This window comes from Limulus polyphemus, unplaced genomic scaffold, assembly GCF_000517525.1.
Source record: "Limulus polyphemus unplaced genomic scaffold, Limulus_polyphemus-2.1.2 Scaffold151, whole genome shotgun sequence".
Classification (NCBI taxonomy): domain Eukaryota; kingdom Metazoa; phylum Arthropoda; class Merostomata; order Xiphosura; family Limulidae; genus Limulus; species Limulus polyphemus.
Window position 1 is genome coordinate 617,395 of NW_013665761.1, and position 13,315 is coordinate 630,709.

Genomic DNA, 13,315 nt, shown 5'->3' on the forward strand with positions numbered 1-13,315 from the left:
AGTTACTATTAATTACTATTCTGACATCAGTATGCCACCTAGGGATATAAGTTAAAAGAAACTGATATATCTCGCTAGTAGTTTTAGTTCTCGTATAGGTATACAATATACAGTTAATGATAAATTTGCATAAAATTGAAATAAAGGTTACCAAAAGGAACAAGAAACAAGATAGCTTTCTATTAAGAACGCGTTTGATCCATTTACCGAAGGTCTCTGAGCTTATGTGAGGAAATATATGAAATGCAATTAATTTCTAAACATATCGTAAGAGGTTTCAAAATCAACAACTATAAAACTATAGCAAAATTCTGCATAGCTTACTATATAACTGTACGAATGAGGTTTAGCTATAATTTTGTAAATATAGATTATTAGGTAAAATTGTTAAAACTTGCAACAACGTATGGTATACAAGTACGTAAATCGAACGAACTTTATGACTATTATTTACTGGAGATCTAATTCTATAATGTATGTATTAGCAAAATTACAAACAGTCAATATAGGTGTACATTAACTGTTATGTTTTTACTGTAATAGTTATGTATTATATTAACTATGATGAGCATCCGTTTTTATAATAGTATTTTTTATTGAAAATTTACTTATTTATGTGGTATTTACCAATATTATAACGTATTTAATATTCTAATTCTTGGTACAAATGTTATACATTTTGTTAGGGTACTCCAGTTAATTATTTTTGATTCTTTCATAAATTCCGTAATAAACATCCCAGATAAAGAGTAATATTCATTTTCTACATTTGAATTCACTTACATGATCCCTGGAAAATATGAACATTATTAATTACAGGAAAAGAAATAAAACACTTAAAACTCCACTTTTTTGCATAGAAAAACAAAACGGATTTCCTATTTTAATATAATCTCTGCGTCCTTTATCTGAAATATACGCCCTCTGTACGATGGGCGGTCTTAACATAGATTGATCGAATACAGGATACATAAAGTGTTCCCGTGGTGCTACATAGACAGTTCAGAGCTTGTGTACATCGGTAACTCTCTTTGAACAAGCAAGACTCCATTACCTATAATATGTATACAGAACTGCAGTACTCCCAATAGTTAATATGCTGGGATCGTTTACACGAATTTCTTAATTTATTCAATGACTGGTTATCTTAAGACCAATGTATACAATATGATGTTGTTTATAACTCTTCGCGATTCTTCCTAGAAATCGTAAACATGGATCTTCACTCGACTACACAGAGAATTTGAAATCGTTTAATGTTTTCATCCCTAAAAGGTATGACAAAACATTTTATTATCTATCTCCATTATCTTATGTTTTCCTTCAATCATAAAACATTTTTATTAATTGCTATTTAATTTTCAAATATGTTTTCATTTTAAACAGAGGAAAATAGTGTCCTTTTCACATTAAAAAGCAGACCTAAAATTCAATACTTAATGAGGCTGACTAGGCCTTTTGGTTCAATACTGAACACTGAAGAATAATCAAGATGTATTCTTTAATTATCAGCATTATAGTTTCTTCAGCTGACCCGTTGATTTTGAATTTGATGGTAAGCACACACCATTGATGTATGATTGTCAACAAAAGATGTTGAATGGAGTATCATGTTCAAAAAGCATTAAAAACTTATCGCAACAACACAGTGCCCGGGATTTCGACGTCATTGTTGTCAACAGAAGCGACCTGTATATTAATTATTTATCAGATCAACATTATTCAACAAACTGATTCAGCATCATTAATTTGTAAAATATAGGTCTGCATTAAGAAAACCTATGTATCTTTAATAGTGAGAGTAATTGACTGGTGAAATAATGCATTTTAATATCTATAACTAGGAACGTACGAAAAATATATTTACTTAGCTACATTGATTGTCAGGTTGATTTTTGGTTTCACTCTAAGCGCATAGCTTGCTTTGATCGGAAGTTAATTCTGGGGTAAGAGAGTTTTACTAAACAACATATATTTTCAATTGCATTCTTTATGTATACTTCTTTAATGAAACTTTATATTTGAAAAGTTCTTTAGCCCATTATAAATAAATGCAGTTACATTTTATGAAAACAAGTCAAAGTAGAGATTCAAGTACTCGACATTTTTTATCGCAAAAGTTTCTCAACGTTACTCATGCCTCTCAAACAATGACAGCAAAGTAATCTTATCACTGTTAAGTAAGTTATTCATCTTTAATAAATATCAGTAATGAACAGTACTTATTAAACTATTTCTAAGTTTTACATTACGAAACAACCAATAACATAAAATATTATTTCATATTTATCCATATTTCTCTATTATTCTTACTTTGGAACTAGTTATTTCGATAATGCACATGTTTTGCATTTCCACAGCTTTAGAAATGTATTCTAGAACTAGTTCACAAGTAAATTAATTGTATATTACAAAGTTGGAAGTTCATTCTGTGAGAAGATGTAATGCTCTCAAGATTTCGTGCTGTAGTATATGAGAATACTATAGAAAGAATGATACATTAGAAATTTTAATTCAAACGTTCTAGTCTAACAATTTTGATTGTACCTAATTTATTTTTGGATTGTAAAATATAATAAATTATGTTCTTCTATATAACTGGTCTTGTACATTTTAATATTTGTATCCATCCAAATTTTTATTTATATAGAAGTTTTTGTACGCTGTATCACTATAACTACCACTATTGATTAAGAAAATTAAGCATTATATCTAGAGTATAGATCAATAAAAAAACTATATCATTTATTCGTTATGTGAAATATCAATAATAAAAACATATGTTATAGTTATATATTTTACTCTCATATACCCAACAGTTCCATAAGAAGAAAAATAACTCAACTTGCAATTCATTTTACAGACATTATTACATAAGCCAAACTACAAAGAATATCATGAAATGGGGAAAAGATGGCGCAAAGAAAACATTATACATGCTGGATATGGGCCAGCTTTAACGATGTCTCTTTATTGGTATAAAACCAAGAGTGATGACCTTACATCTTGTCTAGTTAAACTCCAAAAATATTTAAGTCATGTAAGAGTGAATTATTATACTCATGATACTTTCAGAAATATTGTTTTAGATGTTGCAAATCTCACAGGCTGATTTCTTTTTCGAAAATGAAAATAAATAATCCAAAATAACTTGTTATATTACAGTTGCAATACGGTTAAGAATTATTTAAGTGAAAGTCAATAGATTCGAAGAACTTTGATCATTGCCAAAAATAATAAAAAATACTATGTATCTATACATGTAAAGCAGAAAATATGTGTCTGTCTGTTTGTCCATGATCTAACTACTCATTGGTTGCTCGGCCAATCTAAACCAAACTCTGGAGGATGATAGTCTTAAACAAGGGGCATGTTACTGGGGGTCACAACCCTCTCCACCCCTATTTGTACTGTTATTGAGCGTTCAGTATCTTTGACGTACGTTAATGTAAACTACATTCATAGATGGCACCACGTCCTCACACCAAAAACAAAAATCTATTAAATCCATATATGTATATACAGAAAGCACAAAATCTGTGTGTCTGTCTGTTTGTCCTTTTCTAACTACTCCTAGGTGGTTGGGCATATCTTAACCAAACTGTATAGGATGGTAGTTTGGAACAAGGGGCAGGTTAGTGGGAGGTTCACAACCCATTATTGGTGTCATTGAACATTTATTATATTTGCCGTAAGTTAACGTTAACTACATTCATAGATAGCGCCAAATAGCTCGATGTGCTTTGTTATAAAAACACACACACACATATACATTAAATTTTCTATAACACAACATTCACACAGTATGGGGAGGGTACACAAACACCTTGTATATCTCAAAGAGTGCGCTAGCACTCTCTTTGGCCGAATACAATGGAAAAAAAAGGCCGACACTAATACAAAAACAGTAATACAGAAACTCGGATGAAGTTAATACGACAACAGTCACCATAACGTTGAGATGAAAAACCGTTTCTTGAGTTCCATAAGAAACTTCTGCGGCCAATGACCGTCAATTAATTGATAACATGAAAAATGTGGAAGGACATTAAGAGGTGGGTGTTGAAAGCGGGTAACAGAAAAGCACCCATACCGCCACTATTTTTTCCGCTACCTCTTCGCACAACGTCACCCTGACCATCGTACAGTGAATACGATGTTTTAAGTATAAGGATAGAGAGTTCTTAAAGCTTATACAAAACGTTTAGTGAGATAATAATGAATAGTGTAAGAATATGTAATGTTATGAATAAAGTGTGTGAAAGTTAGGATTTTTGCGTAATTTATCATAGCATCCACCTTCCACATTTTTTTAAGTTCATAATCCGCTCAAAGAATGGGTACCTCAGCTTGTACGCAATAATCTAGATTGTAACCACACTCTTAGATAATGTTATTTTAGTTGAAAAAGAGAAAGCAACTTTTCAAATGTCGTCGCTATTTATAACCATTAGAATCGTCTTTTTTCTAAGCCTGAAAGATTTTCTGTGGAATATTTTTCCAAAAGAAAATAAATTGCAGCACTGTAATAAACTTATTCACCATTACATTAATATTTATGTAAAAAAAAATTTATCTTTGTGTTATGGAAACCATAAGCATTACAAATTTTTACTCATATGCATTCTTTTAAATGTGGTAACCCATGATATAATCTAAATAATATTTTTCGTAATATTTCCTATGATCAATTTCTTTTTAAGCACATAGCTACACAATGAGCTATCGTAATGTGACTACCACGCGAGTCGAAAGCCGGAATTCAGTTATTAGCCATCAAGCTTGCCGCTGAGCCAATGAGAAACTCTTATATCTCAAATGTTTCTAACTGTATTATGGGAAATGATAAATGTTCCAAACAAATTTTAAGAGCTATTTATGACCTTCTAGTCGAGGTGTTTTATATCGTCTTTAGAAAGAACAAAAGTCGAATCCATACTTATCATATTGAATTGGTTTTTTAGCTCGTATAATGAGGGAAGACAATGTACTGATCATTGAAATATATGTAACTGTTCAGTTTTCAAAAGTTTAAATCAGTACATATTGTCAAACCAAACGTGTCGCGGTAAAGTAACTATAGCTATCAATTTTCAGGATTGTGATGCAAATCCAAAACCAATCATTTTCCTAAATTTTTGGAGACTTTGTTATATTCATTGTGACTACACGTAAATGAAACAATATTTGAAGCATACTGTGAACTGTAGGAAATTGGTACTTTGGGTAGTCTGGACAAGTTACACATTGTTCTCAAAATGTTTTGTTTGTTTTATTGGGAATGCAACTCGACTAAACTAGAAAGTTGAAAACTAGTCGCACACCTTCGAAAATATTGATAGATACTGTGATTATGGAGTAAAACAGTTGAGGAATTCCACTGTTATTGTCGTGTACAAATTATGAAGAATGGTGATATGGAAAGAGTGTTACAGTGAAGACTGCATAGCGCATAATGAGTATATGATTCATCTAAAATGTTCATAAACATTAATAAATCTTTAACGAAATACATTACAAGGACCATGACACAATTCTTTAATCAGTAATCCGTTGCCCAATGTGTTATCCTAACAGCGTAATGATCCTTGTTGTAATAAATATATCACTAATGCTTAATTTTTAAGCTACAGTATCAATGTATTAGAAGAGTTTACTCAGATCCAAGCCATTAAAAATAATTTAGACCATCTGGCGGGAATACTCTGAAAAGATAGACATGGCTTTCCATTCTTTATAAATTGACTGAACAATAAAGACAAAATGTAACAGACGCTCGTCGGGACCAACTGATTCCACGTGACGAAGAATAGCAGAAAGCGCTCATTAAACTCTGCCTCTATGATTGTACGTTTGAATATTTTATGGCGGGACAAGTCTGAATAAAATATGGAGAATACATCCATAAGCTAAAGCATACTTAAAAACAAAATAATACCAGCAGTATAATATAGCTCAATTCTTAGCCAACATTTCCATAACGTATATCATTTTCGAAAGATGCAAGTTTGAGTTTCTTTTCTTTTCTAATGCAATGTAAGAGAAAGTGCGAGGCTTATGAATATAACATGCAGTAACAATCTATGATACATCAAACTTTTTCTCGTATGAATATGTTGTCTTTTCACTTAATATCAAGACCCATTACAAAATGAAAGATGTCATTGTGAAAATGTTTACATTTAATTCATGGCCGTTCTGCTATAGTCAAGAAAATGAGTAAATTTAACTACTTATTATCTCATTAAAATTAGTGTTATTAGAAACAAAAACAATTATCTCATCAGTGACAGAATTATTTACCTAATTCACTTAATTAAAACAGTGTAACATTTGTTATGGTAAAAAAGCCAACATGTATGATAATTATTGGTTATTTATATCTACTATGAACATTTTGATTTTTGATTTTTTCTTTACCTGTATATTAATTTTGGATTGATGAAGATATAAAACCGAATTTTCATATGAGATCTAGTACTTAGTATCTCTAGTATTAAGCTCCCTATAAATATCATGGCAAATGACACCTCTCATAATAAGGCAGAATTGTCCTTCTCATACGTCAAGACGTCTAAAGCAGTCAGAATAGTTTTAGATTTAAAAAGTTACTAAACTGTTTAAAAATAATAGAAACTATTAACTACTATTTCTCTAGGAAAGTTTTTAATTCTATTAGGTAGTAAATATTGATATTCTATAAATATTCTCTTTTCAAAAATAGAATTTATCGATAAAACTTTTAAAGGCCTTTTTTAGATAGATAGATAGTAGATTTGAGGTGTTAAATGCCTTAAGAAAGGTATAACTGACAACTAAGAAAACTTCAGAAGCTCTGCTAATGACCTCGCTCCCACACTAACTATAGCTTTCAGTTACGAACTCACATTTAAAAGTACTAATATAAATCCGTTAGTTCAGTTTAATGAGCACTTATAATTGTATTATAATAGATAGAAAAACGGTGTGATAGCGATTTACTACAATGAATAGAAGATTTGTGGTCCACAAAACTTGAGATATACGTTTTATCAAGTAATCTATTTTCTTCGGTACAAATATTAAAAAGTCCGCTTTCTAAAAGAATATTTAATCATTTCTATTTTTCTTAAAACGTAAATTCAGATCTGCTTATATCATTCAAGTAATATTTTTGAAATATAAATTTTTGATTCAAACAAACATAATGAACTTTGTTGTAAATTAGTGACTACTTAGACCAAACCATTGTCTCAGACTCGTGCATTCAAACTAACAAGGCAGAATTTTTGTAATAAGTAGAAATTATGAACACAATTAACAGATGTGAAAACCAGTAGAACTAAAATTTGTGATAAAAGTAATGTAAATGCAGATGTTCATTTTCTATATTTCTCTTAACTTTTCTGTTTCTGTTTCTCAATCAGAGATATGTAAAATAACATTTCATATCTGTCTTTTGTCTCTCTCAAGTCACTGTTCAACTTACGAAGTTCTGGTATTGTACGAAAGGTCTTTTGGACAGTGGGTGACATATTGTTACCTACAATGAGTATATGTAACTATTATTAACGTGACCATGTGCATAAACACACTGACAGGTGGGCATAACTGAGAATGATCAAAACAACTTGAACAACTTTGATCGAAGGTAAACAATCTTGATTTTATTATGGTTACAAATCAGATATTTCAGGAAATTTCACCTTGCTCATTTATAACAATGGCCAATTATAGACAAATAAATATACCGTAAGAACACAGTTCAGTTTCACTGATTTTTTACTACTTGCGATTGCTTTACAGAATTAGGGTAAGACGCTCCCTCTCGGCGAGGTCTTCTTACTCCACATCAATGATGTATCTTTCCGCTATAGACTTCGGTCGCAATGTACGTCATTTTACCACTTTAGTACTAATGATATTTTGCACTATCGTCTTAGGTTATGTGCAACTTGTGCATGGCATGTCACAAGTCTTCTTGATCCCTGCCAGGAGCATTCAAATGATGATTTAAGTTATTTTATTCAGTTTCTAGATTCAGCATTTATGTTAAATTCCCATTTCTCTGAATTAAATGGGGACAATTTTTACTCAATTTTGTGGGTCCGTTTTATCCACCCTTATAGGTAGAACAACCTTTAATCACAAGTCAATTTTTCTCAATATTTAAAAAAGGTGTATGCTCAATCTTTGTTTAACTAGCAATTAAATTAATAAAAACAATTTAATTTAATAAATTTTATTTTTTCATGATATTCATATTAACTGGTGAAAACTGAATTCAGTGTTAAGGTGGCAGTCTTACCCCACCTTTCTCTAAACCCACTCCATCCAAGCATGATCGACACATTGTTTCAGCGAAAAGTTTTATCTGACAACTTGGTTCTCTAAATGTTCGAATAAACCAACCTCTAACGAATATTCATTTACTAGTATAGACTCGATGCTTGATTATTTGTATCTCAGGTTAGATCAGTATTGAGTTATAGCAGTAGGTTTTATCTTGTCATAAATAAAATATTATACATTCCAACCATTATTTAACTGCTTTGTACAGTGTTTCCCAATATCTGATTTAGTTAATTGTTTTCTATATATATCAACTTTCAAATGTAATATGCCAATTAAATCTTGCTTTCACTAAAGGTACTTTAGTCGGACGAACATGTGACAGAGATGTCCACTTTTGACAGAAAGCATAAAATTTGGTAAATCCGACTAAAGTACCTTTGGTGAAAGCAAGATTTAATTGCCATATTACATTTGAAAGCTGATATGTATATATATATATAGAGAGAGAGAAAACAATTAACTAAACCAGATATTGGGAAACACTGTACAAAGCAGTAAAATAATGGTTGGAATGTATAATATTTTATTTATAACAAGATAAAACCTACTGTTATAACTCAATAGTAATCTAACCTGAGATACAAATGATCAAGCATCGAGTCTATAGTGGTAAATGAATATTCGTTAGAGGTTGGTTTATACCCTTAGAGTTCATAACATTTTACTTTAATATAGAAGGTGATTATCACAAGCAGCAAGCACAGATTGACATGATTCTACTTGCTTAAGCTAAAGCACTGATAAGGCCCAGAGATATCCACGACCACTCCTCTTGAAAAAACTGTTTCAATTCAAGGTATATTAAGAGTCTGGAATCACTTGAAGGGATACGATACGTCTCACAAGAGAATCCTTGCATTTTGGATGGTATTGAAGTCTGGTGAGTGTACAGCCAATTTCATTAGGTCAACTGCCCATCTTCAAATAAAGCGTCAACCACTACCACTCCTTAGACTGAAATTAAGGCCAATTGCACTTACATATAGAAGCACGTGGAGTTACAGAAATTGGTATTTATTCTGTCTTGCATTATTGGAACTATTCCTACCCACATATTAGTTCCATCACAGCTATATACGTGATTTTCTTGTATGAAAACAAATTAGATCTAGCATGTGACATTTTTCCAAATGAGTATTCGCTTGTCATATGGTTACGGAGTGAAACGTGAGTCGTATATAAAAAAATATTTTCCACAGGCTGTTAGTCCACTAAGTGTGTTCTTAGCGCTCTTATAAACAAGCTGTTTTCTTTGTATTTTTTCCTTTGTCGTAAATGAAATGCACTTCACCTGGCATCTGAATTGCAGGCCAACCGTATGAAATTCATTTCCAACCATTCAGGTACTAACATGGTGTCCAATTGCGTCTGCGAATATATGATTAATTTTGCACGATATTGTGGCAAGCTAAAATCTATCGAGTTGTCATCTGTCTGTGTTATAAATAATAGTCTGCCTTGTCCAAATGTCTGAGTACTATTAGTATTGAAGCGAGTGCATATTCTGCTAGTGACATTTTGCGACACTTGTAGCAAGTATGACATATTCTGAATTGATTGACTGGCTTTTATTTCCCCCACGTTTCCCCACATGAATTACATAACCAAATGTATTCTTAGTGGCATACCCATAGTTAATGGACACTTCGGAGCACTTTAGATTATGAGTTCACTTGAAAGTGACAACTGAGACAAGACTTTGTGAGACAACAATATGTATATTTTATATATATTGTGTGTGTGCGTGCGTAGCATAGGCTGAATGTTCAACCTTTTACACTTCAGGTCATATCATTGATAATCAGATGTTTGATATGCATAATAATGAAGAGAGTAGAAAGTTATTTCAGAACACTATTTTTGACTAGTCATGGCTATAATATTACAAATTTTATGATTATTTGTTAACTTTGTGTTGCAGTATATAATCAATAACATTTACTTTTCCGAGTTAATAGTATTAAGTATTTCCATTTTATTCTTTCTTTCCATATATATATATATATGTCAAATAACTTTTATAGTTACTGTTTACGACAATTTGACAGAAATTTTCAGGGCATATGTGGCTAACTAAACAAATATCACTAATTTATTTTGCAAAGCAAGTATCGTAGGGAGAGAAAATGCAGATTTAGGTTAGTTTACTTTCCGATATTAAACTATTAAAAATATCCATTTTCTGATTGCTTAATTCACTTTTTCCCACATATGTAACAACAGTGAAATTATTACTTATATTATATATGTAACATTGAAATGTTTACCGAATAAACGCTAAAGACCTTGGTCAAGTCATGTAGAGAAAACAAATTAAATTAATATGTTTTATGGTGTTTGTGTTCTTTAAATACAAATATACAGTCATTGTTAGCCTGCAAAAGCATGGATAAGATAAATTGTCTTTTAACATTTTCAATGGTGAATGTTAAAAGGAATCCGACTCGCATAAGCATCGTTATCAAAATTAGTATTGACTGTCAGTTAAAAGAGGTGATTATTAAGTCTTCCAATAATAACATTTCAGAGTAAGTATTCATGTCACTAGCTAAAACTCTGATTTCCAACCATTGATAAAAAGTGGGAAAGATGGCTGAATATGACTGTACAGTGCAAATAATTCGGGTTGATTTCTTTTACCGATTTCGTGAGTTCAAAGGTCGCTCTTCAGGGGGTGGTCTATAACGAGGAACATATAAATATCGCTTTTCAACTAAACATAAACAATCTAAATGAAATACATATACTTTTTCAGTAAAACTATTTCCTGTTGAGTGATCTTTGAAATCGCGAAACCGGTAGAAGAAATTAATAAAAGAAGGAAAAAAAGTCTGATATTCCAGGGTTTTCTTATATAATTTATAACTACATAAATGAATACCTAAGATAGACACATTTCCCTTTTTTTTTCTTCTTTTTTTATTTTGGCTTGATAAAATAGAGCTCTTACAGTATGTCGCTATTGCACTTAAATTTATTATGAAGCTGGATATGTCCTTCAGGCTTATAGTATAATTCTGGTTTGTAATCTCTTTAGTTAAAACATCACTTATAAAGCTAGAACGAAATATCGCGACAACTGGTCGTATTTTCTTGTCACTCTGTTGAGCAGGGCTTAGTTCGTTAGCGCGGAAGTAGTTAGTTGATAACGTATTTTTAACTCTATTGTTTGATCTTGTTGAATACCGAATTAAATAAAAATGAACAATTTAATTTTTTTTTAGAAACATGTTTCTCATAAGCAATAGCAACATCAACAAAATAATTATTTTATATTTAAGATAAATAACATTATGTAGTATGTAAATAAAATAAATATTTTAGTACGTAACTGTAATTATGTATATAATAAAATTTCTAATTAAACAATAAGTATACAGATACGCCACTGATAATGTTATCTGAATGGTCCTGGTTGAAGATTATTATTCGGTGGCAATGCATTAAGGTGAATGTTAACCTCTTGACATGTTTTCAAACGTCCATCTTCCGTTTGCAAATGACGAGGGCTTTGAAGAGCAACCCACCGATACATAAAACCAAAAGAGTTGTTTACGAATGAATATAGCATGAATTTGTAATTATACTTGCAGTTAGAGGAAGGATTAAAATGTTGAACTGAACGTGTGTTTGGAGCATTGTTTTTATGGAGTCTTATTGGCATCTAATCAGCACAAAGATGATATCGGTACCAGCACATTAGCTTAGCCTGTTATATATCATTTTTCTGAACTATCCGGATGTTTAAATTACCATTGTAACATTATTGTGCTACCACCCGAAATTCATTGGATAACACTCAATATATGCCCTGCGCCATTTCTGAAATGTTGTATTATCGGCAGGGCTAAAAAAATCACCGAACCTTTGCATACTATTAAATATGAGCTGCACAGTGTGACGATATACTTCGATTTGTCATATGCTTTAATTCAGTTATGTGCTTTGTAAGGAGGTTAGTCAAAATGGCTCACGTATAATAGTTGAAGATCTAAATCTTGAATTATCTTGTATATAGCTTCAAGAGAAGTTCCAATTTTAGCGCCAATGTTAAACTTTCTTCATTATCTCTGAAACAGCCTGTTTCTGATTTTTTTCCTGCTGGAATCACATCTACCTTTGCTTCACCGATACTGTTCAACAGTACAGATACTTCTTTCGTCAAAGTGTTAAAATATTGCGTTTTGCATGCGCTTATAATCCGAAATAGGAAATATTCGCGTCGAAAGTCGGAGTATATTTTCAGCGCTATCTGCATTTAGAAGTTAACTATACGCCGAATGAATTACAAAATTAGAGTCGGGTTTTAACTTGTGTACCATAGAACACTTGAATATCAATACCTTATGAACAAAACTCTGTATTTTCTAATATTTATATAATCTTATAACTTTAAAGATTGGCATAATTAAAAAAGTATTACTTTTGAATATCTAAAATGATTCTTTAATTACCATGCTACTCTGGAAAGAAATTCGTCTAATACCGATGAACATACTAGACATATTTTACTTCAATATCTTATTTACAGATACGTGGCTTATGAAATGGTTAATTATATATTTTTCTACATTTTATCATATTCTACCTAACGCATACGAAATTTGAAATTACGTTTATACTCAAACTTTAATATCTCTCTTAGCATAATAAGGGAAATAATAGATTGCTGCGCCCCTATTGGCTCAGTGGTAAGTCTGAAGGCCTGTAACGCTAAAAACTGGGTTTCGATACTCGTGGTTGCCACAGCATAGATAGTCCACTGTGTAGCTTTGTACTTATTAACAAACAAACAGATTGAACAGAATTATTTTAAACCTTTGTTTAACAACAAACAAAAGTTTGGAATAGTATATTCTTTCATTGGGGGTGTGTCTGTAGACCAGACTAGTTTCGTAGAATTCTACTCCTCATCAGTGACCCTGGACACTACCACCGAATGAAACTTCAGACCAAACCAAACCTTTATAGTAGTGTGGTA

General features: G+C 31.4%; 1 protein-coding gene across 1 annotated transcript in view; it reads left to right on the forward strand.

The window, feature by feature from the left end:
- Positions 1-1,027: 1,027 nt before the first annotated feature.
- The window catches only part of LOC106476016 (hemicentin-1-like), a 209,307-nt gene continuing 197,019 nt past the window's right edge, over positions 1,028-13,315 (forward strand). Inside the window, exon 1 of the mRNA XM_013936691.2 lies at positions 1,028-1,275. Coding sequence (XP_013792145.2) covers positions 1,257-1,275 — 19 coding nt within the window. The 5' untranslated portion in view covers positions 1,028-1,256. The remainder of the gene's footprint in view (positions 1,276-13,315) is intronic.